At 38.3% G+C, this 26294-nt stretch overlaps 1 protein-coding gene across 1 annotated transcript in view; it reads left to right on the top strand.

Moving 5' to 3' along the window:
* Window positions 1–26188, top strand: part of uxs1 (UDP-glucuronate decarboxylase 1) — a 41416-nt gene extending 15228 nt beyond the window's left edge. The window contains exons 5-15 of the mRNA XM_063499646.1: window positions 676–736; window positions 4377–4557; window positions 7775–7879; window positions 8798–8857; window positions 9462–9583; window positions 15733–15852; window positions 16302–16345; window positions 22796–22856; window positions 22961–23018; window positions 24311–24414; window positions 25453–26188. Of these exons, the coding sequence (XP_063355716.1) occupies window positions 676–736; window positions 4377–4557; window positions 7775–7879; window positions 8798–8857; window positions 9462–9583; window positions 15733–15852; window positions 16302–16345; window positions 22796–22856; window positions 22961–23018; window positions 24311–24414; window positions 25453–25584 (1048 nt within the window). The 3' untranslated portion in view covers window positions 25585–26188. The remainder of the gene's footprint in view (window positions 1–675; window positions 737–4376; window positions 4558–7774; window positions 7880–8797; window positions 8858–9461; window positions 9584–15732; window positions 15853–16301; window positions 16346–22795; window positions 22857–22960; window positions 23019–24310; window positions 24415–25452) is intronic.
* Window positions 26189–26294: the final 106 nt, after the last annotated feature.

Genomic DNA, 26294 nt, shown 5'->3' with positions numbered 1-26294 from the left:
ACATGAAATTATTGATAAAACACTGAATTTTGCGTGAAACGTTCGTACACACAATTTATGCGCAGACTTGTGTTTACAGAGATACTAAAGTGATCCCGAGCACAGCAGCAAATCTACAACAGAAAGGCTAAAATGAAAAAATAGAAGAATCAAGGTGCTACAATGGCCCGGTCAAAGTCCAGAACTCAACCTGACTGAAATCTTTTGCTGCGACCTTCAAAGAGTTGAGCATTAATGAATGCCAGCGAATCTCAATAAACTTTAGCATTGTTGAAGGAGAAGAGTGGGCCAAAATTCCTCCACAAAAAATGTGAATGTTCTGTGAAAAATGTTCGTTTTTTTAATCATGCATACAGCACAGGCTTAGTGGTGCAGCGTTGTGGTTATTTAAAGGCCAGTTTTAATAATCAAGTTGAGGTTATTTTTGAAACAGTGTTGTATTCCCATAAGCAATCTTGAAATAAATACACTTCTCTAAATGATTAACCAGTTCATATCTTTGTTTTTAATTGTAGCTACACCAAAGGTAACAAAATATAGTTTATTGATGTTTATTAATAAGATTACAGGAACTGGATTGAGAGTAAGGTCCTAGATTGTTCTGTTTTGCTTTGGGCTTATGTGATTGTTTCTCCAGATGTTCTCTACAAAAGGTTTTTGTGTTCTCTCTTACAGTTTTTCTCAGAAATACCCACCGGTGAAATTCCTGTCAGAAAAGGATCGTAAGAGAATTTTGGTATGTCACACATCCAAGTGCAAATTGTATTTTCAGTAACCATGACATGACATAACCCTGAGCTTTCATAAGCAAAGGCCAACAGAGACACAATCTTTGCTCGAAGCCTGACTTATCTCCATGTTAACAGTAAACTGAGGGAAGTAGAACTTGCAGAAATGTGTATCTTAAGTAGGGATGGGTATCATTTAAGTTTTATCCGATACCGGTGCCAAATCGGTACTTTTGAAACGGTGCCGGTGCTTAAACGGTGCTCGAACTGGTGCTTAAAGAAGAGAGAACACAAACTTTGTCCAAAAACCTCTTATGTTTTTATTTTTAGCAGTCTCTTTTTTTCTGCAAAATGATAAGCACCTTCCAGCCCCACGCACGGGGCGATCCGCGCTAACTCGCTAATGGAGATTTACCACACCCAGTAGATGTGCTCGGTGTGAGGTCTTGCAGCAAGCTATCAAATACGGTGCATTTCTCGGCTTTTAAAAAAACGCTATGCGTCACCAGGTGTTTCATCAGATTCGAGGTGTTACCTCCTTTGCACAGTATCACCTTAAAGCACTTGTTGCAGGCTGCTGAGTTAAAAATAAAGCACCGAAATGTGCGCTGCTTTTCAGTCTGATTACTACCGTTTATGTCAGAACCGGTGCCATAATGGCACCGGACATCGGTACCCATCCCTAATCTTAAGGTGCTGTCTGAGAGAGCAGACCTGGATCGAAGGCCATCAGTGCTTCCTATAAAACACTTGCTTTCTAGCAGTTTTACAGCAGCTATCGCCCACCCTAATTCTTGAAGTGGTGCTCACTATTGGGCCAAATGGGTGGAGCTGGACCTAGTGCTGAAGTAGAAGGTCAGTAGTGTTGTGTGACACGGTGCGAACTAAATACAGCTTATTTATAACTACACAACATCAGACAGAAAACCATTGAAACATACAGATACCACACAAGCAATTATGAAAAATTAACTTTAAGCTAATTCACAGTGTTCATTTTTACGTTATGCTTAATTTTATATTATTTATATGATAAAAAAGGATAAGCTCTAGTATTAATGTTGGCAGTGTACCACAGAAACATCTCGAGATATTCTCAAAAGAAGTCTGACCTTAATTATCTAGCTCTTTAGCCCTCCTTTGAGTCAGACTGTGAGCAGTAATGTAGCAACCAAGGACCTTCTGAATTACTCACCATCCTGCAGTGGAGCAAACAGGAAGTTGTGACATTGGGGGGGGGGGGGGGGGGGGGGGGGTAGTGAAGAGTTCTGTTTTTTCTTACGGTCAATGAAAACCATTTGGTAACTTTAGTAACTGTACATGAAAGATGTTAACAACGGTGGCCTCAAAATACTTGGATTAGACATACACACATAAAAATAAGTGAGTCAGACAAAAACGATTTAACAACACTAAAATAAAAAATGTGTTTATATTGTGATCAACAGTTCAACTGAATCCATATCGGTCACATGCACTACGCTCCAAAGACCAGTGAAACACATTCCATGCTGTTTATGCGGAGTCATAAACAGACTGATTATGTTGGCTGCCACAAAAGCAGCAGTCCCTGTCCTGCAATTTCAGCCTTTGTTACCATGTGAAACAAAAACATTGCTAACGGCTGAGATTGGGAGTGTGCTGGAATTGAGAAGCAGTATTCAGATAAAGCAAAGAACACATGATAAAGGTGCTTATATTGTGTCCCGTTCTTAATTTCTAATTTGAGTTAAAATAGTTCCACTTTTTGAGCGTTTTCTTTTGCCTCTGCTCCAGTGGCATATGTCTCCAGAGTCACTGTGGAAGAACTTGTTTTCGGTGTATGCCACTGAGGATCAGTGCAGTCAAAGGGATGAATCAATCAATCAAAATTTCCATTTGACAGATAGGAGAAGATCCACTCCAGAAATACCCACCCAGTCCTTGAGCCTATTTCCGTTAATTAACTTTGGGTGATTGATGGTGTCCGGAACTGCACTGAGGTCAAGCAGCACCAGGACGTAGATGTGTCTGTCCTGGTCTGAAGTCTGAAGACATCAATAAGTCATTTGTAACCTTTAGAAAAGCAGTTTTGGTGCTGTGTAGCTTGCTGTTGTAAGTAAATACCGCTAGCAGTTGTTCTAAAACCAGTTTCTCAAGATTGAGGCCAAATTTGAGATTAGTTTAATTTCATCAATTTTCTAAATGAATATGTACGAATACAAAGCATTGTCTACTGCCATGGCTACATGGCTACTTCAAATTTAAAAATGTAGATATCATCAGTGCAAAATAAACATTTTAAGGGAATATGTGAGCCTACTGGTAATGAGCAAATGAAACACAACATGCGTCTTATTCCAACAACGGGCAATAAGTCAGATCATGCATTCAGTTAACCTGCTGAGAATATCCCTGTGCAATCTGATAAAAATGTGAGGTAGATAACAACAATATAGTCTTCATTATAAATGAATGACCAGCTCTGAATGTAACCCTTAACTCTGAGCCCACTTATCCTGAGGTGGAAACTCTTGAGTGTTTATGGGCCGAGTGGAATCATAAAGCTATCAATGATGGAGCCGAGGCTTCCCATTCTGATCCACTCCTAAGTAAAAATTATATACTATTACTGTTTGTGTGATATAATAGACGGCAGCAGCAGTAAACGACCATACTTGGAGTGGAGTAAAGAGTCAATAAGTTAACCCCTTAGTATTTTATTCAGTGTAGCAGAATCATTAATCATTTAGCAGATAAAGTGTTGGAAAGGTTAGGAAGACACTGCAAGCATAAAAAACAGAAAGTAAGCTTTCATAAAGATTGAAGAGGTCACAAGAGTATAAGTAGTGCACTGAACATGAGTTGAAACACAAATGCTGCATTGATTAAGAGGTGTACTGTTGGAAAATGGATGATCGTGTGTCTGACTTGGCACGAGTATTAACTGTGCAGCAGTTACTTTAGTGACTGCATACAAGGTGTGAAACACACTGAAAGATATCAGCCTCTATGTATTATGAGTAAGAAGGAAAAAGTGAAAGAGATTAAACAGCTCAGGGACAACAGCAACTGCAAAGTGTTGGCCGTGAAACATGGAGGTGGTGCCTTTATATTAAAGCTGGATATGGGTGACGAGTGACATTTATGGATGGCACTATATATATATTCAAGTTTGTATACGCAACTATTGATTGATTGCACAGGAATGCATGCAAACGACGTGGTTTTAAAGTTAACGTCTTCTAGTTTTTTCTTCTAGTGTCTTCTAGTAACCCTAACCCCTAAGTTGTTTGTTTGGTGGATGTTAAGAGGTAATAGTGGAAAGTAAAGCAACAAAATATTAGCCTATTATATTAAGATACAATATCACAATAATCTGTGAAACAATGGCACAAAACCTCTCCACAGATTTGTGTAAGACTGGTAATATTCATTTAATGGGAGAAAATGAATCCTGCTGGCTTACGTAGCATATTTAATTGTATTTTAAAACGGTGGAGCACTTGCAGTTAGTGTAATACAGCTGTGGATTTGCATGCATGCTATGTTGAAGGTACTGTTTGCTCACAGGCTGCGTTTCATTGCTTTGTAACGTAATATGCACTTAAGAAGACTCCGCATACCCTGACATTGCAAAAATATCCATCACTGTGTGTTTGCTATTAGATAACTGGAGGAGCTGGTTTTGTGGGTTCCCATCTGACCGACAAATTGATGATGGATGGCCATGAGGTGACTGTGGTGGACAACTTCTTCACAGGAAGAAAGAGGAATGTGGAGCACTGGATTGGTCATGAAAACTTTGAACTCATCAATCACGATGTGGTAGAGCCTCTCTACATTGAAGGTGAGTGAAAAAGTGAAAGTGGTAGGTAATGGCCTTTTCTACTTATTTCTGCTGTCTGCCTGTTGGTTGAAACAAGTGGTATAATCCACAGTGCTGCTCTCTCAAGTTATTTTCCATTGAGTCAAATGTGTTTGATTCCAATCAGTATATCTGAAATAAGAAAATACGCGCTGTTTACTACAGCCGTGTTGAATAACACCCCTTAGAAAATGAATATTACATCACTGCCTTGTGAACAGCTCACTGAGATATAAGTGCTCTATGTCTTCAGCATAAAGTAGCACAGTGCTTGATGAAGCCAGGCATTCAAATGATGATGCAGGCTTATGTACACTCTAAGTTAAAACTCAGACTTCATCCTGAGCTAAAAGCTAGGATTTTAACATGATTTTAACACAGTCATCCCCCTTCTCATGCCCACTTTGACGTGGACATCATGAGCATGCTTATTAAAACTCTGCACACTTTGCTGGTTGATCACAAAATGCTTTTTCTGTTATACAGTAAAGTTGTTTATTTTTTAAGAAATGCTAAAAGTTAGGGTTCTACGTGCAGGTGGAAAGAGTATTGAAGTGATTGCGTTTACCTCAAAATATGAAGTTTTAGAATGAGGAACATGTTTTTTTAAATTCGTTTTTTAGTTGGGTGTTTCTCACAAACATTTGATTGTGGTTGCTGAAGTCCGACCTGAGCGAGCCAGAAATAAGAAAGTAAGCTTGCATGGAGGAGGGCTAAAAGGGCTTGTTTCAGATGGAGCATAAACTGATGGTGTTGCACAGAGGGCCAGTATAAGAGACTTTTTTTATTTTTTTTGAACAGTTGACATGCAAAACTACTCTACTGGAGTCCCAGAATAAGAATGTAGAGCTAGAAGCTACAATAATAGGTCATCTTTAATGCTGTTCTGAGTAGAGGTTAAACCACTCCAACCCCCAAAAGGATCCAAAAAAAGAGTAATTTTAAGAAACATACAGTACTTTGGTGTCCACGGTGATGACTTATCACAGGGTCGTCTGACAGTGTTGTAATTCTAACTGCATTTACATTTTAAAAGTTTAATGCTGGAGAAGCTCAATTGAATCTATGTAACTCAAAACATTCATGCTTTGTAGTGTCATACAAAAATATACAAATTATCAGGTTAGCATTTCCTGGATGTGGTTATTTTTAAGAATGGCATTTTAGGGGTTATGAGAATTGAAAATGGGATGCAAAAATGAAAGCATCCATCAATAGTTGAGCTATCTGCACGGATTGGAGCGATCAGTAGCGGTACGGCATGTTTGATGCACTTTGTATCACGGTCTGACACCTCAGAGTGGTCAAGATCTGTAGGTGCGTCAGGATGGAAAGAGCTTTGGTATTCTGTTTTGATGCCAGAGTATTTGAGTTTCTCTGTTTATCACTTTTTCTTCCAGTCTATCTTTAAATTCCTAGTGCATGCTTAGAATTGTTCCAGGGTGCTGAGTGCCTTGATATTCTCAGTCAATCCAAGTGTGTTGTTTGACATCGTTTGTTTGCTTTGGTATACCATCTGTCAAAAGCAGCCTAACACTCTGTTAGACTTGGTGTCTACATAGGTGGATGAGAGTGGGCAGAGGTGGGATTGTTAACGGCAGGGAGGATTGACGGCTGAGGTAATAGCAGCCAACATGTCTGCTGCAGAAAGTATATACTTAGTATTTTGTTCCAGCGCAGCAATTGGTTTTTCTGCCTGATAATGTCTTAAAGACGTCACTGCAGTTTGGTGTGAAAAAATTTCCCCATTAAAGTACCATATGCATGGAGAGTTCTAATGATGAACACATTTCATATGGAAGAGATCAACCAAACATGTCTGATTTACATTTAATGTTATTGCTAATATGCAGTCTTGAAAATGTATTCTAAAAATAAATGTGCACAGCAAAAGAGATCTCCTGTTGCTCGCAATAGTTTGATCTGACGTCAGTGTCTTTGGAATTTTGAGAGAAACACAAGGTACTGCAATGGACTTAAAAATACTGAGTGATGGGATGGAATAAGCTTTGAAAGTAAGGCATTGAAGAGGAGGTCACGCTTTCAGTGGCTGATAGGCTTTGCCTTGAAAAGAAATGATTTGAGTGGCCTACAAAACAGGAAAATGCTGTGGAGTGCTAGAGACTGGGAACGAGACAGATAAGTACCTGTTCAAGACTTATAGGGCAGTAAGGACTACTTACAAGGATAACCACAAAGATCAGATTAAGTACACATAATGCATTTCAAGTTTTTTTTATTGCTTATTAAATAACTGATGATGATTGTAATTTTATGAAAAGTTTTAATTTGACACATTTGAATTAGTTTAATTAAAGAAAGGATATGGAGAACGAGGTGTTGCTCCTCTCCACACAAATGATGGATCCAAAGGAGGAAAAGGTTGCTACAGTTTGGTGCCAGTCAGGTTACAGGAGTTTCCATTTAAAACCAATGTGCAGCTTTTAGGACTCTGACTCTGGGGTTTATTCTCAAAGCCTTTGTATAATCAAAGATTCCCGGGAAAGCCATGGGGGACTCAGTGAATATGGAAGTATCCCACATATTGATTTACCCATTGGCCGTTTGCAGTTTGGGGTAAAAAATAATAGAAATAACTCAAATAACATGACCTACTAATTTCTGATTACGTATGTTATTTATATTGTTCTAAAGGCTTTTAAAAATCAGTTTTCTTCCATTTAAAATTTTTAGCACATACAGATTTGCAACTCAACCTTGAAAGCCTCAAAGAACAACTGTTCTGGTTTGCAGTAGTACTGTTTTAACCAAGCATTTCTCAGAGCTAAAACTTGTTGTATTTGGAGTTTAGACTTACCTGCAGCTCCCAAAGTATAGATAGTTGTTTGTAGTCCATTGTTCTAATATGATATAGCACATATATCTGTTACTCTTAAGCCCTTCAGCTTGAATCTGCTGCATTATTACAGCTTTTTACCTCTCAGCCGTAAAAGGTTAAAGGGGTATTGTAGTCACCCACAGACACCCAAGTTTGTGAATGCGATAACTCAAGGACAGAGTGATGTAGGTTTTTTTTGCTTTTTGAGTTTAGTCTCCTCTCCTGCTCTTTTAAAGCCCAAGCTTCCTAAATTGATTATCAATAAAGGCTTTAAAACTAAGGAAAAAAATCCTTATATACAGATTTAGATACAGAAAACAGGATTGATTTATTGATTATTGTTTCCTCTTCTCTTCACAGTGGACCAGATCTATCACCTGGCATCTCCAGCCTCTCCTCCTAACTACATGTACAATCCCATCAAAACACTGAAGACCAACACCATTGGCACACTTAACATGCTTGGTAAGTAAACTCAGTACTCAAGGATAACTCAAGGATAGGGTTAAAAAGACTCACTAATTGCATCGCCTGTAAATCAGAATTGATGCAGTCTTTTTTTTTTTTTTAAATTTCTCCATCCGTTTAACAATAAAATATTGTAAATAATTCTTCAGTCTTCGGTTAAGCCTGTATAAAAAATGTCTTTGTTGTCAAGTCAGACTGAAGAAGTAAAGGGAAAGAAATAGGATGCAATAGTCTCGCTCATTAAATTGTCAGCTTTTTATCCAGCTGCTCCAGAAAAAAATGCCTGTCATATTATTTTGTCTGGGTGCTGTCAGAATATTCAAACTTAGGTTCATTACTTAAGGATATATGATTCTGCGACCTATTCGATCCTTCATGAGAAGTCTGGTGAGGCTTTTTTTTGTGTGCTAACAATAGTGATTAAGCTTTCAGATGTAAAATGCATTTTGAAACTCCATCAGTGGTACAGCTCTGAGAGAAGCAAAGAACTTTTCTTTTCATTTTCCTGCTGGTCAGATAATAAGTACTGAGTCAGAATAGCAGGTATATCCTTAATAGTCCTGTCATTTTTGAAGGAGCCACCATGAAACATTTATATAATAGAAACCATTGTTGAACAAGTCAAGAGTCGTCATTGTTATTGTTATGGAAATCTATTCTATTATTTTTAAAAAACAAGGCTAAGAAACTTTGTCATTAAATGATACGTAGATACCAGTATAACAAAAAGGACCAATGTACTGCTCTATGAGAATGATTCCAGACACTCTCGAGTTGTACCGTCATTGTTTGAAGACAGGTTGCCTCCCACCGGATCACTTGTGCAGCCACCTCACGATCTAAAGTGGTTGCCCAGAGGTTCAGAGTGTTACCCGCTCAACCTACCATAACACTGTTGTTTTGTTTGTGTCCTAGGCCTGGCCAAGCGTGTGGGCGCAAGACTCCTGCTGGCTTCCACCTCTGAGGTTTATGGAGGTAAGAAAGATCTCTGAAGCTGGTTTTATTTTCCAGTGCCATTGTGAGCCTTTCGCACACCTGATGTTATTTACTGCACATTCCTATGATCCATCCTGCATCTTTCACTAAAACGCAGTTTGGGTTTCAACCACAGCAAGAGCACAAGATTGAACAAACCTGGGTGTTATCTTATGTGTATGTGTGCGCTGTTATATTCATTCACACGGCAACTACAGTTAATCGGATTTTGAAAGTCATAATTGATGAAGAGGTTTAAAAAATTCAAATGATTTCTTAAAATTTGTGCTTATTGTGAGGCTGAAGTATTGTACCGTGTTTACTGTGTGATTCATAAATGGCAAATGAGAGCTTTACCCTGAATGCTAATGAAGGTATGTCATTCAGCCTGTCCTTACAGGCCTTAATTATTTATTGCAAATGTTTCATCTTATCTGCTAAGTGGTAAAATGCAGCTGTATCTTCTAGGCAGACATGGACGTGTCTGTGTGTGCACCAGTGAACAAGCAATTTTTTTTCAGATTGTATTTCTTTAGTTCTGTGTGGAGAAAGCTGAGCTGAAATTATGTGAAAACTGCTTCTTCCTGAAATAATTTTGTTTCAGATCCAGAGGTACACCCCCAAAATGAGGATTACTGGGGTCACGTGAACCCGATCGGTCCTCGAGCGTGCTACGATGAGGGGAAGCGTGTGGCGGAGACTATGTGTTATGCCTACATGAAGCAGGTATCCTCATCATTTAACATTTACTGTACAATAACATCGTCTATTCCAAATAATTATTATAAAATAAACCCTACAATTATCTAAAAACATTTAAATACAATTGAAAATCTCTACAATAATTGAATGTTCCTACTTAAACAGACACTTTACAATACTTTCTGGATGAGAGGACTAGAAATAACTGTCCATGCAAGTGGTGTAAGGGTTTCTAAGATAAACAGGTCTCTAGCAATATTTTTTTTTTTAAAGTGATCATGTCTTGCTATGAGGCTGTTTTTAAGGTGATAGCTTCCTATCAGGCATGTCGACCTTGTGTTGAGACTTGTGTTTTATGATGAAAAATTCAGCAAAGCTCTTCACAATTTCAGTTACGTTAAGACAGATTGGTATTGACTTGATTGACAACAGCCTTTGATGATCAGATATGATTGACTTCTCTTGCCTTTCCTTCAGGCAGGTGATATTTATTTATCTGCCTCGTCACCCGCGCCCCCCTCAGAGCCTCATTATTTTTTTCACACTTACTGAGAGAATTCTTGGAAATGTCTGGCTTTCAGAATCAAATGTCAGCTGTTTATGCTGTGGGACGAGAATATCGCACATAACATCTATTGCCCGGTCATGCAATCAAAATTCATTAACATTTAAAAAGTGATGAGTGTGGGTTATGGAGCAGATGAAAAAGCATGTCTTACCTGCCTGTCGCCATAAAGAAACATTAAAGGATGTGTGTGTACGTGTATACAAAAATTACAGAACAGTTTTTTCCAATCAAGTTATTTGATCGGACAATATGAAATTATGCTTAAAATGTCTCTTTACTTGGTTGTTACATTAATGATCATATGTATAACTGTGTTAGATTGTAACAAAGGTGAAGATGAACAAGATTTTAAACAAAATATGCGACAGAGAGAGAGAAAAAAAATAGAGTGTGTGCCTTTGTGGTACAAAAAAAACTTCCCTCTGCTCATTTACATCTCTTGAAAAATACCTGTGGGGAAAAAAAGAAGTTAAAGTGTCATCACAGATGTTCTACAGCAGGGAGTACACGTTTCTTAAATGAAGCACAGAGAGCCAGTTCCTTATGGAAAGTAATAATTCCATCAGGTGTAATAAAAACTCAAACTCCACTGGCTGAATTGCAGCATGACAGAGTCTCCACCATGTTAGATACTCATTGTTGGAAGTCTAAGGAAGTCTCACTGTTGTACCTCGCTCCTCACGACCTCTGGTACATATTGACAGTGATTTGAACAAAAACCTAGAAATCTGGATTTGTCACAGAAACATTTTTAGTCCAGTTCTTGTTTAATCTCAGCATTTTCTCTCTGTTTTCCTTGAGAATGGTGTCTTTACAGATTAACTGAAGGGCCAGATGCAATTTTTTTCCCCCCGTTTATTAGGACATGACTTTCAATTTCTTTTAATCTGTTGCAGCTATATTTGGGGCGTGTCACTTCTTCTTTTGTCCTCAATTTGTCCAGTTTCCTCAAATTTTTAAGGGCACACTGCACACCATGTTGAGATATGATAAGTTTTCAGCTAATAGTTCTTTAGGAAACACTTTTTGTGGTTTAGGCAACAGGCTGCTAGTAACAAAGTGGGTAAATGTACAATTTGACTTTTTTTTCTTTGCTAAGTGTTCTGTTGTGTATAGACAACACTGCTTCATGCCTTGGTTAAGGGTTAACAGGCGAAATTCCTCTGAAAACGGTCAGGTGCAAGAACTGGCCTGAAATTGAGTGAAAAAGCAGCCAGTGTCCAAAGAAAAACTTTGCAAGACCTCAAGACCAATTTAAAAAAACAAAACTCTGACTTCCTGGAAGCAAAATATAAAGAAATAAGGTGTGACTCAAGACTTTTGCACAGCACTGTATACTACTGTACAGCGTGTAGTGGAGCACAACTTCCTGTTTCTTCATGAGTATCTGAAATCTTGCTGAAAAGTTGGAGACTGTTAGAAATGATGGAGTGCAAAATGTCTAATATAGCAGAATTTCTAAGCCCCCCTCCCCAGTATTATCAGATTGTTTTAGGTTTATGCTTCAACATATGAAAGTGAATAAAATTATTCATAGCTGGAGCTTAACTTGAAATATTTTTGAAGGTGGAAACCTGCCAGTTTTGAGTGACTGGCTAAGCAGTGCGTACAACCTGTAGAAAATGTTCAGCATAAAATATGAAATGTAAATGAAACATGAGGAGTGGGGGATTAAAAAGTTCTGGAAATGGACCTTTTAAACATGGAAAACCGTGCCGAATTTAGATTCGGCAGCTTTCCTGTTTAGCATCATGTTGTCATGCACCTCAGGCTCTTTTCAGTGCGTCTGATTTTTTTAAATATTTTTTTTATGGTCACTCTAGAAATTTAGCCCCTGAAGCTGGGTCTCCTGTGGTGTGTAAAAATGGCAATCCCTTAATCAAATTTTCTTCTTTCATGAAGTGGGCAAATTTGCATGGAGTCTCATCTGGATCAGTCCAGGTTGAGAGAGAAAATTGTGTTGGTGTGCCGAAAACAGTCTCCAGGCTCACTGGCACTCAGCACAGTTCTGTGAATTTTCTTACTCTGACACCTCAGGGGGGCAAAACAAAACTCTGCATTAATAGCGTGACCCGCTTGAACCACCTTCAGGTTTGAACACTGTGACCTCTTCAAATGTCTTTGATTTAGCTTGGAGATCCAGCTCTTAACACCAGTCATGATCCATTACTAAATGTAGGTCAGATTGAAACTCAAGTTGATGTTTTCTTTCATCTGCAGAGATTAGGCAAATTTAAATCAGGTGTTTTTCATTTTTGTAGGCCCCATTCCCAGAACCTTTTGATCACCCTCTCCTATTTATATAGAAGAGGGTGATTATATAGATATATATGTATATAGTTGTAGCTTACATACATACCAATGCTTACATTAAGACATTGTGTGTTCACTGGTTAAGTGATCTTTCTATATTTGCAGTTATGCAGTCACAGTGTGTCTAAGACCACATTAGCTTAATGTTAATTTGCAGGTTTGTTAACGTCAGAGTTTAGAGGTTCCAGGTATTTTGTCTGAACTTGTCAGTCTTCTTCGTCTGTACACTGGAGTAATTTTTCTGTCTGTTTAATGCTGGAACAGCCTCATCCTGGCACTAATGATTTATCCTACGGGCCAAGTATTCAGTGTTTCATCTGCAATTCGGCACGTATTGGTACATATTTATAAATCTCTAATTTTTACATTTTTAGAATGGCATCCTGTGCTTGGAGTCATATTTATTTATTCATATTTATTTTTTTCTTCTTTTTATCCAAGAAGTTATATTATGGGTGGTGTTCCTAAAGGTATCCCACAGGTAATGTAGCAGCAAGTAATTTAAATTTAGTCAGTCTGACTCATGATCAGAACATAGAATCACAGATATCCAGGGCTGCAGTTTCTTAAAAATGGCATATTCCTGAGAGTCCTGTGATCTCTGTTCATGGTTCTTATTTATTGTCTATTCTAGTCGTAAGTCTACTAATTTCCTCTTAGAAGACTGTTTTCAGCAACATCTTCGGTGAGGTGCATGGACTGAGATTAGTGGAGGAAAAGTAACCCTGCTGAGTGTGTAGAAGTATACCATTATTTACGGGACGGGGTTACATGAGCACACACGCACAGCCCTTTCGAGACCTCTTCATCATGTTGTCCTCATTGTGTCCTTGATCCTCACCACACTGAATATATTTGCAGGATGTGTCTGTTGAATTTCATGTTCCACATTTTCAAGAGAGCAATTTCCATAATTTTCATGTTTTTATTCATATTACACGACCAAAGACGATTCCACGTAGCATCTGAAGTAGTTTGTGGTGGTGCATGAGAGTGACTTAAGAAGGTCCGTGGATTTAAAATAAGGAAGAACTTTCTCACTCTGGGATCAAGGAGAGTATCTATCCTCTACTTGGCCTCGATTATTTACTGATTTTTGACAAGTGGAGGTGATTATGTATGTGTCGGGACGGTATCCTGGAAAAAGTTCTGGCTAAAGGAATTGGTTTAATTTCCTCCAAATTCTCAGTTACTGCTTGAGTAGAAAACATGTTTAATGAGCAATGCAGGAAATTCTTTCTAGATAATCAACAACATATGCAAAATGAGTCCTGATGCTGTGAAGATGACTTAAAGCTCTGTAGGGTCCATGGAGTTGATCAGGAGGAAGTTATCCTTTAATTGTTATCAGGTCAAAGAATCAACCTCAATAAAGTGGGAGAAGGTTTCCCCAAAAACAGAGCAAAGAAAAATGTCTGGTTAAACTAAATTACTTTTTTATATTTGGCTGTTTTGCTGGGTACTGAATATAATTGAAGCAGTTGGCTAGTTCAGAGCTTTTTCTCCACTCATTGACAACAGATGAAAATTAGCATTTATCTATGAGAGGTTCATTATATCTTATTGTCCATATCTAAATAAAGTGTTTTTCAGACATTCAAATGTTGATTATGGAAGCGGGCTGCTGATGCTTAAAAACAGAAAATCTAAAGAAAGTTATTAAAACAAGGACACAGCTGTGTTAGTCTAACAGCTGGAGAGATTCTTAATATGTGATTGTGAGGCCCCCCACCCCCACCCCATAACACATTTATGGCTTCCGACTCTGTTGGCGTCAGCTGAGTTGTTACAGTTAACAAAGGCTAATCTGCACAATAATGTTTAATATTTAGTATTTACTGTTATATTCCCATATATCATTGTGATGTTGTTTATTCTATTACTCTCGTTTTCTTCTGCTTGTTTTCTTTTTTCTTTCTCAACAGGTGATCCAGGTGATCGATATATGTATTTTTTGTCTACTTATTCTGTTGGTTTTTGTTTTTTGCCCTTTTTCCCCGTCCCTCTTCCCAGCTGTTTTTCTTTCCCTCTTTCTTTCTCCCCTTTCTTTCCCCCAGTCAAGTCTGTCCCGTATTCAGCAAGTGAAAATAAAATAAACAATAAAAGGTGAATCAAATAGACCATTACGGCAAGGCTGGGATGGTCCATTTGGTAAAGTAAATCCGTTGGGCATCTTTCCTCGCCTTTAGACAATAATTCTGATGGCAAAAGAACCAAACGGGACAGGCAAAAAGAAAAAAGAAAAAAAAATTGGAATTCACTGCATGTCCCGCAGCAACTTAAAAAATGAGCTTTTCTTCAAATGTTGCTTTTTTTTATTAACTGAAAAATAATAGTAAATAAACAGTAAGTCATGATGTAGTTTTGTCAGATTTATCACAGACTCTTGGAACCATGTGGTAAAAATTCAACTTTGCAGCTGATTAAAGATCTGGGGGTGCTTGATGCCTGCAAACCAAGAGGAGGCTATATCAGAGCAATTTTTATCTTGTATTTTTGCATCTGTCCGAAGCACTGTAGAGATGGGGCAATTAAGGTGAATTATTAAAGTCAAGTCATGCTTTTACTGACCAAGAAAACTTTCAAAGTGTGCGACTTATTATTGTACGATCTACTGTACAATATAAAGCGCCTTGAGGCAACTGTTGTTGTGATTTGGCGCAATATAAATAAAATTGAATTGAATTGAATTCTGGCCAAAGAAGACAAAGCAAAACTGCTGTATGAGTGACGCTGCATCAGTTTACATGGAAATAAGCTATAATTTAACACCAAAGTCTAAAAATCATTTTACAGCAGATCTCTCAAAATCTCTACTCACTGCACCTTTCCTTTTCTTTTGACTGTTTTGCAGGACACTTTGTCTGAATGTCAGAGGTAGAAAAATGGCATTGTTTTTTGGTGTAGACGTGCTCGCATCAGGGACACTGGTTAGAGGGAGAACTGTAAAACAAATAAAAAGCAGAGATGACACAAAGTCTTGAATGACTTCCTTTAAGAAAAAAAGAAGAAAATAAAAAAACAAAGGCTAATCTACTGGCCTTGTCCTTCCCTTATTACCTGCCATGTTGGAAAGGAACTAATTTATTTGTGTGTACGTCTTATTTGTATGGGCCAATGCTGAGTTTCTAGTTTTTTAAGTAAGCCCAGCCAGACAGTGTAGAGTCAGTGTTGTGTATAAAAATGTATATTTTTAAAAACCACAGGAGGCTCAAGGATTGAGTATTGAGATCCTTAAAAAGTATTCAGACACCTCAGAGTTAACAAGTTCTCGGTTCTCCTTTGCTTACAGGAGGGTGTAGAGGTGAGAGTGGCAAGAATCTTCAACACGTTCGGCTCCCGTATGCACATGAACGACGGACGTGTTGTCAGTAACTTCATCCTTCAGGCTCTTCAAGGAGAACCTCTCACTGTATGCATTTTAAGCTTTTTACTTGCTCGGCTTTCACCTCATTTGTATGTGCTGCAAGTTTCGAGGCACATCGGGATCATTTTAAAGCACATTGGATTAGTCCCACGTGGAAGATGGTTTAATATTCATATTACATATAATTTTCTTTAACTGAAAATTAAAGAATGGGGTTTTATTATTTCAAATCTAGATCCTGACCTGTTTAACATCATTTTTTTGACATCGTAAAAGTGGTTTAAAAGCATTACATTGAAACCAAATATGGGTGCAGTAGAGAGAAATGTAAGGAATGGGAGCAGGGGAATAACATACATCCAGGGGTCCAAAGGGGAATCTGCTTCTGAGGGTATTTACACAGGGTAACACATGTTAACCTTGGCCTGGACATTTTACAATGTCAGCTTGCTCATCACTCAAGGATAGCCTCTTTATTTTATTTCTTCTTCTAGGTTTACGGTACCGGCTCCCAGACAAGAGCCTTTCAGTACGTAAGGTAAGTTCACTAAATTAAACCCATTATATTTATCCCTGAAATGCACAATTTTTCTCGTCAGTCTCCATTGTCTCGTTATCTTAAACAACTCTTAAGCCACACCCCCTTTTATTTTTATTTTCCTTCCAAGGAGCCAAACTTTCCTTCCATTTTTTGAAGTAATCTTGAGCAATAGTTCTCCAGGCTTTCTGAAGATCATACAAAGTTTTTTCTTTAGACATTTGTTGCTTTTTCACTCGTTTTCAGTCCAGTTCTTGTATTTTCAGCTTTATTTAGTAAGACCCTCAGCACTGACCTATGAATCATTCAAGTATAACAAGGCACCTGATTCAAAGGATGACCCTGTGTCTTAGCAGAAAAGTAATTTTAAATTGCATATTGAAGCACTTTGTTATGAGCAGCTGGTCACATAATTTGCATTTCTTTAGTTGAGTCTACAAAAAATAATAATAAAGATAACATAGTTTGACATTCATAAAATAGTATTTTTACAAGAGCTTTTAGCTGAAAGCTTATTCAGTTTCCTCAAATATATTACGAATACACTGTTTGCCGAAATATGCCAAGTGGCAGGCCTAAAGTAAACTATTCTACAACAAACGAACAGTATCTGAAAGTCAAGTTTTTAAGAGACCAGAAAAAGTCTAGCAGAGGCCTGACACACGATTGTTGCCACTGTAAATCTTGTGTATGTTTGGAAGAGGTCAGGAGAGGGTACAAGAGTGAGTGTGTACAGCCATCCGTAAAACACAGTGGAGTCATGGTTTGTGGCTGGATTTCAGCCAGTGGTGTTTGATGAGAAGTACAGTCAGATTTTGAGACACCATTCATACCACCTGAAAAGCTGCTGATTGACAACACCTTCATTTTTCAGCATGACAATGACTCCAAACACACTGATAATGCAGTAAAAGCAAACCTGGTTAGATGTGGATGCACAACTCCGTGAAAACGACTGAAAACGCTAGTGTGGACACGGAGCATTTTCAGACGAAAACCCCGTTTTCAAATCTATCCGGGCTAGTGTGGACGTAGCCTAAGGCTGTCAATCATGGATTAGCCTCCCCAAAGATCGAACCTCAACATTATTGAAGCGGAGAACAGAACAAAAGGCAGCCAACATTCAAAGAAGAGCTTTGAATGTCCTTGAAGCTGCCTGGAGAACTATTCCTGAAGACTACTTAAAGAAATTAAAGAAAGCCATCAAAGAGAGTTTAGACTATGTTAAATTAATTAGTTAATACCAAATATTATGACTTGTTAGTATTGTAAAAACCCTGTTTTGTTTTGTTTTTTTTACCTTATCTACTCTATTTCCATTTATATTTGGTTATTCTTTACTGAACATTTCTTTATAAATGAAATGAGGTGTGGCTCAAGACTTTTGCACAGTATTGTGTGTCACCTATTTCAAATACTGTAACAAAAAAATACTAATAATGACAAATAACTTTTAAAATGAAATATTAAGCAGTCTCTGTGCACACACATATGCCACTGTAAACCGGAGTGGAGCTTTTGTTCATGGTGGCATTAAATTGTATGAAAGATATGTTTGTGGGTAGAGTTTTACACTTTTGTAGATTTTAATATAAAGTAAAGAAGCATGGTGTGGTTCAAAGAGTATTTACTGGGTTCATTTCGTCAGACTGAGCAACAGGGATCAGAGGCACAGAGCATTTGAAGCTCTCGTATCTGATCGTAGCATTTACCTGATGCCCTGTATGACTTTAGTGTTGTGTAAACAGTCTTTGGGTAGCTTTTCTTGAAGTTGAACCTCCAGAAAAAAAATGTATTTCATAACTAACACTTAAAGCTAATCAGATCTAAACTTTCACACCAAGCAATTAAAGATGCACAGTGGAGAATTTCATGATTTCAGTTCTAAAATGTTTTGTTAAAAGTTTTTACAGAATTTACAAACAGCATTCATTCATACATTCAATTTTGCATTGAAGTTTCTTTGTGAGTGATCAAAAGAAAAACAAATAGTTGGATTTCTAAGTGAAAGTAAATCCTTGGAAATTAACAGCAAATGTACCAAAAGTGTTTATGTAAATGGTAACTGTGTCAATAAATAAAGTAATATGATGAGATAAAAGGAATGAACTCAAGATTTTGATTTTTCAAAGGAAGAAACATTGGGTGAAAAGCTGTGATAAATATGGTTGAAGTTATAACGAAAATTTGCAGAATTATTTATAAATAATGAACAATTTGGGGAACAGCACTAAAAGATTCATTGGTGTGAAGAAGTTCACATCAAGTTTCTGTCGGCGCAGGTCTAGGACTCCTCTTTGGCTGTTGGTATGACTTGTGCCTTAGTTCGGGAAGTGGACAAATAAACTTTTGTGTTTCTCGTTAAAATAAGTTGAGATCTGGGGTGAGGTTCAAACATGCTGCTCTGTCTATTCCATCATTCATTTTCTTAACTGCTTATCCAACTCAGCTGTTTAAGAGGCAGGGTACATCCTGAATACCGTCACACGGCTGTTTCATCAGAGTTAATTAAATATAAAACAATACTAAATGTAATAGAAACAAAAATCACAATTAAGTTCCCTTAATTGTCCCTGTGTTTGTTTTTGATATCAGAATGTTAACCTGCTAAATTCTAAATTAACTTTTCCAGAGTTGGACAGTCTTATCTCAGTGTGTACTTGCCTGCCAGTGTTAAGGTCTAATTATGTTAATTAAGTGTGTGTGTGTGTGTGTGTGTGTGTGTGTGTGTGTGTGTGTGTGTGTGTGTGTGTGTGTGTGTGTGTGTGTGTGTGTGTGTGTGTGTGTGTGTGTGTGTTAGGGAGAGAGAGAGTGAGAGAAACAAATGGTCCATATTTGATTTGCCCTTTAGGTTAGAATCATAAATTGTTCAGTACACTCCCCAGACACTTTGTTAGATACACCTTTGCTAGTATCATGTTGGACCTTTTCTTTCAGAACTATCTTTAATTCTTCGTGGAATCGGTTTTGGTTGGAAATTTGTTGCTTGCACATCCACGATGGGAATCACCCATTCCACCACATCCCAAAGGTGCTCTGTTGCACTGGGACCTGGTAACTGTGGAGGCGATTTGAGTACAGTAAACTCATTGGCATGTTTTAAAAGCCAGTTTGAGAAACCAGTAAATTACCCTCCTGAAAGCAGGCATTAGGTGATGGGTTCACAATAAAGAGATGAATGTGGACAGCAATGATACTCAGCTAGGCTGTGGAGTTTAAACAATGGCCAGTTGATACTAAGGGGTTCAAAGTGTGTAAACACCTTTACACCACCAGCAACAACCTCAACAATTGATACAAGGCAGGATAGATCCATACTTTCATCCAAATATCACAAAAATGGAGTTCAGGCAACATTTTTCCAGTCTTCCATTGTCCAATTTTGGTGGAAGTGTCAAAACTTTATCCTCTGACAGCTGACAGATGTGTCACGGTTGATGTGGTGTGTACTCATAGATGTTGTTACAACCAAGGAACACCTTGGTTGTAACAAGTGGTTATTTGAGTTGCTGTTGCCTTCCTGTCTGCTCAAAGCAGTCTGACCATTTTTCTCTGCTTCATATCTTTGTGTGTGAACATGTGTGAGGTGAAGTCCCAGCACATCGGCAGTTTCTGAAATAATGGTTTCTGGTACATCTGGTACCAATGTCAGTGCCATGTTTAGTCATCTTTCTTTCTCATTTTGATTAGAGATGGACCGATCCGATATTACGTATCGGTATCGGTCCGATACTGACCTAAATTACTGGATCGGATATCGGCGAGAAATTAAAAAATGTAATCTGATCCATTAAATATCAAAAAAGCACCTCACAAAACTTGCGACACGACGTAACTCGGCTTGTAACCGTAGCACGTCGAAGCAGTGTGCTCACGTGATAGAGCGGCTGTGTTTATTTGTAGCCTGGCTAGCAATCCAGCATTTCATCTCCGAGGAAGTTATCCCAGAGAGAAGTAAAGCAAGTGTGTAAGTTCATCTCTGAATGTTTGTAAAGCGTACCTACGTTAAGCTTAACAACCGATATATGGAGCCTCTTCTCTCTCCCTCTCTTGCTGCTACTTCAATTGTGAAACTTATTAATGATCAGCTGATCGGCTTTTCTGTCGCGAGTCCGTCTCTCTTCTTTGTTTTTGGCCCACTTTGCACCAGAAAGAGGAAACCAGCGGCTGAACAACAGCAGCACGTTTAACCTTGATAAGCTGTTGTTAGAATTTATTTAATATTACTTTCTAGACCAGGATCCTTTTCTACGCAGCTGACGGCTGGTAACTGTGCAGGGGCGGATCTAGCAAAGTTTAGCCAGGGGGGCCGATAGGGCATTAACAGGGAAAAGGGGGCACAAAGACATACTTATCTTTCTTATTCTCATTTAAAATGTCTAGCTTTTAATAAATAATTATCTGAATCTTATACCCAAAGTTTTAATCTGATGTAAAATGTATAGAAGTCCATTACTGTATATAGTAACTGTTAAGTCTAATATACCCTAGTAAGCTATAGTACTTTTTCCTTTGGGAAAGTACCATCTGTGCAGTCTGCAATTCTGTAGAAGAAAGATGTTGAATATATTTAATTATTCTTGAAAAATAATTTATTTCTGTGCATTTTTTTCACACTGCATCAAATTAAAGTTGATTACGTCGATTAAGCATCATGAGGTGGAGGGTGGGGGTGGTTCCCTTTTTTTTTTTTTTGCTGGGAGTTTGCAACCCTATTAGTTAGGTTGCTTAATATTTCTGCTAAGTACTTTTTAAAATACCAGAATAGTAAGGATGGAGTAGGTTTAAGTTTATTAGATTGATCAGTATTGCTGAACTATGAAATATTTTGGGTGCAGTGTATTTTTTACATACAGGTATAACAGAATAGCTTTAGTGTTGTTGTTTATTTAAACTTGAGTATGAACTTATACAAAATGCAGCAAGATATTAAAAAAAAACAGTTTTATTGATTAAAAAACACACTATATCGGATTAATATCGGTATCGGCAGATATCCAAATTTATGATATCGGTATCGGTATCGGACATAAAAAAGTGGTATCGTGCCATCTCTAATTTTGATTAACAATTTCAACTTCAGCAGGTCATATTGATCGCGTCTGCATATCTAAATCCATTGAGTTGCTGCCATGTGATTGGCTGATTATACATTTGCGTTAATGTGCCATTCAACATTTGTCCATAAGGAAGTGAGTGTGAGTGTGTGTGTGTGTGTGTGTAGGGCTGTTCAATATAACGATATATATCGGATGACGATATAAAAACATCTATCGTTTCATTTTACGCTATCGTTTGTTTCGTGGTGTCGCAAAGTAAACTGTTTACGGCAATATTTTTTCATCGTTTTGATGGTCACTGTAGTGGCTATATTAATTTCTTAAAGTTCTCTTTTTCTCTTATATTTAATATAACCACACTACAGACGGACAAGCGACTGTTTTTATGCGTTGTGGTTAGCAACAACGACGGTAAAACCATCGCGTATCCGTTTGTTTATCTTCCACATAAGCCTTTCACAATAAAGCTCAAGATCCTGTTGAGACTTTTCAAAATAAACCGAATCACGTAAAAGAGTATGCAGAGTATTTACGGATGAGAAGCAAAAAAGAGCCGTCAGGTGGTAAAAAATAAACCTTAGACTCAAACGTTAGAACAGGCTTTTCCCCGCAGCACGCCGTGTAATAAATACTCACAAAGAAAACGGCGGCCGTTACAACTTATGTCTAAAAATGTATAGTTTCATGCATCGGTTAAAACACTCGACTCCAGTACACAACGCCCAGCTGGAAACACTTCACGCAAGTCGAGCTGCCCGAGATTCACAGAATTTACAGAAAATGTTAAATTTTTTATGATTTATATCTTTATCGGACGATAGATGTCTTATATCGGGATATGAGATTTTGGTCATATCGCACAGCCCTATGTGTGTGTGCCGTGAGTAATTTAATTGATGGTAAAAAATGGTATGAATTGATTTTCTTTGTTAGCCATGCTACTAGCATAAATCTGGAGATGTTCAATGTAGCAGATACTAAGCTTGGTATATTTTGTTTGTGGTCTGTGCAAGTGTGAAATAGGTATACCTTTAAGAATGACATTATTTAAAAAATAAATATAGGACAACAGGAAAAAAAAATCAAACTTCTGTTCGTGGTTTTTAATTAGCATCCCTGAAAAGGAGCCTTTAACCAGCCACAATGTCCAGGATATTCTGAGAAATTATCTGAAAGTGGACGTGCCCTATCTTTCCTGAAAAGTGTTGATAGCTCTGTGTTGCTGTACTAGAGTAAAACAAGTGTCAGTCAGGGTATGCTGATACACTTGCATAGATAACACGTGGAGTATACACGGTGTTCTGATTAAAGAAATCTGTGCAGAAAAGTTCATGTTCATAAAGTGTCCTTCATATTAAAAATAGAGAGTGCTCCTGTCTGTGTTTTCCAGCGATCTGGTGAATGGCCTTGTCTTGCTGATGAACAGTAACATCAGCAGTCCAGTCAATCTGGTGAGTTCATAATATGTGGCTGCGTTTCATAAATTGAAAGGCAAATAGATTCTGTGCGTCTGACACTTACTGACTCTGATGTAATGGATTAATTTGTTTTTCAGGGAAACCCAGAAGAGCACACTATATTGGAGTTTGCTCGCCTCATTAAAAGTCTTGTTGGTAAGTTTTGTGCGACCTGTGCCAGCTCATGCCTCGTCATCTTTTTATCCTGGTGGTATAAGGTCGCCCTCACAGGGAGGAAGTTGACAGGACATTTAAAAGCTGGATCACTTTCTTGTTTGGAGCAAATCACAGCTAACCATAAATGCAACCAAAATAGCAATGGGGATGTCAGCGGGCCTCAGCATGAAGTATGCTAATGGAAAACATGCTTGAGGCCGAGAACTATGAAAGACTGCTCAGTCATAACCAGAATCCAAGAATGTCTGATAAGTTGATGGATGTAAGGTGTATTCCAGTGGATTGGTGACAGGTGAAGGTTCACAAGCTTTAAATGGGCTGCAAAAAGTGACCTCATGTGACAAAATAACCAAAAGAAGTGACAATATGTCAGATGACACAGTGTTGCGTATATCATGTGTTGATCAGTTACTTCTCCAAAGTTGATTCTGTTCATCTGGACGTAGCGTTTTTCAGTGGGAGAAATGCTCAGTGTTACTTATTTGTGGTAATAGAGGCTCCAGTCTGCAGAGCAGTTCTAATCAAGACAACGATAAGTCTAACATGAGAGTTATACCTGCTGATTTCTTTTCTTTTTTTTTAAACGTGTGTATACGTGCAAGGAAGGTTTGTTTAAAAGTGTGTCTTGGGAAGTCTGGCAGCGTCTTATGCCCACAGAGTGTATGATAAAAGATGAACTTTTGGGGTCTGAATAGTGAGGTGGAAGTGCCCTAAACCTGCACTCTTTCCTGTGGCCAACAGGGGGCATTTCCTTTGTTGGCACCAAAAAAATCTATCTATATGTTGAAAATAGATATATTAAAAAAATATGAAAATGAGTGTTGATGTCTGCTTTATGACCTCAGTAAACTGTTTATGGATTTTTATTTTCATTTGGTAAATTGTGGTGCCCAGCAGAGTGAAAAGGCGTTTGTGTTATCGAGTTCTCACATAGGAGGAGGGATGACTCCTTAAGTACACACTTTGCATTTACATTTAAGTTCTGCACTGCAGAAACACTGAGAAGGAGGTGTTTCAGTGATTTGCATTGGTAAACAAATAAGTCTAGAGGTTTCACTTTAGTTTTTTGATACTAATGGAAAACTATAGTGACTATAGTGTGACATCATGATGCAGTCTCTGACTTACTTTCATAGTAAACAGCCAGGGCCAAACCTGGCACTGAATGTAGTTCCCTAAAGGTAAAACAGTCCCTTCAGTTGGCTCTGTGAAGAATAATAACATCCTCCTCCCTGCTGTCCTTTAAAACACTTCCATGTCCACACACGCAGTGAGCCGAAGCCAGATCCAGTTTCTTCCTGAGGCCCAGGACGACCCACAGAGGAGAAGACCCGACATCCGCAAAGCCAAGATGATGCTCGGCTGGGAACCGGTGGTACGTGTGACGCACGACAGACGCCGAGATTATTCTGAGATATTTGTAGTGCACACATGCTGTCTTCCACCATCAGTATACTAGATTTCCTGAAGTTTTTAATAGTGACTGAGCTGAGTGTTAAAAATGTTACATAATTTAAAGTTTATTTACACATGAGACTGTTATACATAGACTTGCGATTAAGTGTTAAAGAAACTCTTTGCAGTCCTGTGAAAACAAAGTACTGCGTCCGTAGGAATTAGGAGGGTAAATACCAGCTGGATGCTGCTAATCTTTATAAAAGCAGAAGTTTGGGGAGTTATGCCACGGGGGAAAAAATCAGTGATGAGCTTAGCCAAGCAGCTATTCCTACCATCAGTTTGGCACATTTCAGACTCTAGAGTTAACAGGTCTCAGTTAGCATGTTCAGTTCAATTCAGTTTTATTTATATATCGCCAAAACACAACAACAGTTACCTCCAGGTGTTTGATATTGTAAGGTAAAGACCCAACAATAATACATAAAAATCAGAGAAAACCCCCTATGAGCACATACCTAGGTGACAATGGGAAGGAAAAACTCCCTTTTAACGGGAAGAAACCTCCAGCAGAATTGGGCTCAGGGAGGGGCGGCCATCTGTCGCAACTGGTTGGGGGTGAGGGAATATTAAAGTTAAAGGCAGCACAGTTTGAAACAGGAAAAAAAGAGCTTATAGATGATAGCTATATTCAATATTTCTATCATCCAGTATCAATCTCACTGTTACCTCTTTAACCTCCTGAGGGAAAAATAAATGAATTTATCCAAAACATCAAAGGCCAGTCACACCGTGACTTCATAATGTTTACAATTATTCCTATGAATTCAACACCTTAACTCAGAAAGAGAAGGGCAGGCTGTGAACATATATGACAGGGGGCTGTATTAGCTGGACTGTCAGTGATGTAAGATGCTAAATGATTGGTTAAGGGAAGGTATTAGACTCCGAGGTGTCGAACACCTCCTGTTCCTTCTGGTAGTATGTCAGCGTTTGATGTGTTGTCTTGTGTTGACAGGTGCCCCTGGAGGAAGGCTTAAACAAAACAATTCAGTACTTCAGCAGAGAGCTGGAGCACCAGGCTAACAACCAGTACATCCCCAAGCCTAAAGCTGCTCGCATGAAGAAAGGAAGACCCAGACACAACTGAGCCTTACTGTTCCACCTCAACACAAAGATGTTAAGACTCCTTAAAGTGCAGCTCTGTGAAATACACTGCTGATTACTGCACTCTGGGAAATGGAGTCTTTTTTTTCTTTTTTTTTTGACAAGCAGAGACATCCTACTCTTAAAACGTATTTTACAAAGACTGTTGCCCTGCACTGGACCTACAATTTTAGTGTCAGTAAGGCCGCCTTACTGCAGCTTGTGTGACAGACGAGCCTGAATCAGAGGCAACAAACTGAAGGCAAGAAACTTGCCTCAATCTACTTTCTTTTGTGAATTTATGCTTTTGCTATTTAAATCGCCGACATGAGAATTCTGCAAACAGCTTGCACTGCGCATCTGTGCTTTGTGTTTACTTTGTGTTTTGTCTGTAGAAACAAGCTATCTGAATTTGTTTTTTTCCACTGGATGTTTTGTCCTTCGATCAGTGGCGTGCCGGCACCCTGTTGGCTGTCAGTGCAGCGCACCGCAGGGCTGGGATAAACCTTCTAGAAAGACTGTTACAGATTTGCTTTTCACAACAGCTTCCGTGTTTGTGGATTAATTATTTCGGGTGAAGATGCTATTTTAATAAAATATTTCCAATACTTTGCGTTTGATGTTGATGGTTAAAGACACTCACGTACTGTTGAGTCGGATTTAAGAAAAAAAACATGGCAGAGCCGAAGAAGTACAGAGCTACATCTTTATTTA

Source organism: Pelmatolapia mariae, linkage group LG16_19, assembly GCF_036321145.2.
Source record: "Pelmatolapia mariae isolate MD_Pm_ZW linkage group LG16_19, Pm_UMD_F_2, whole genome shotgun sequence".
In the NCBI taxonomy this organism is placed as follows: Eukaryota; Metazoa; Chordata; class Actinopteri; order Cichliformes; family Cichlidae; genus Pelmatolapia; species Pelmatolapia mariae.
Note: the sequence above shows the minus strand (reverse complement) of the source record. Positions and strands in the feature narration are given on the sequence as shown.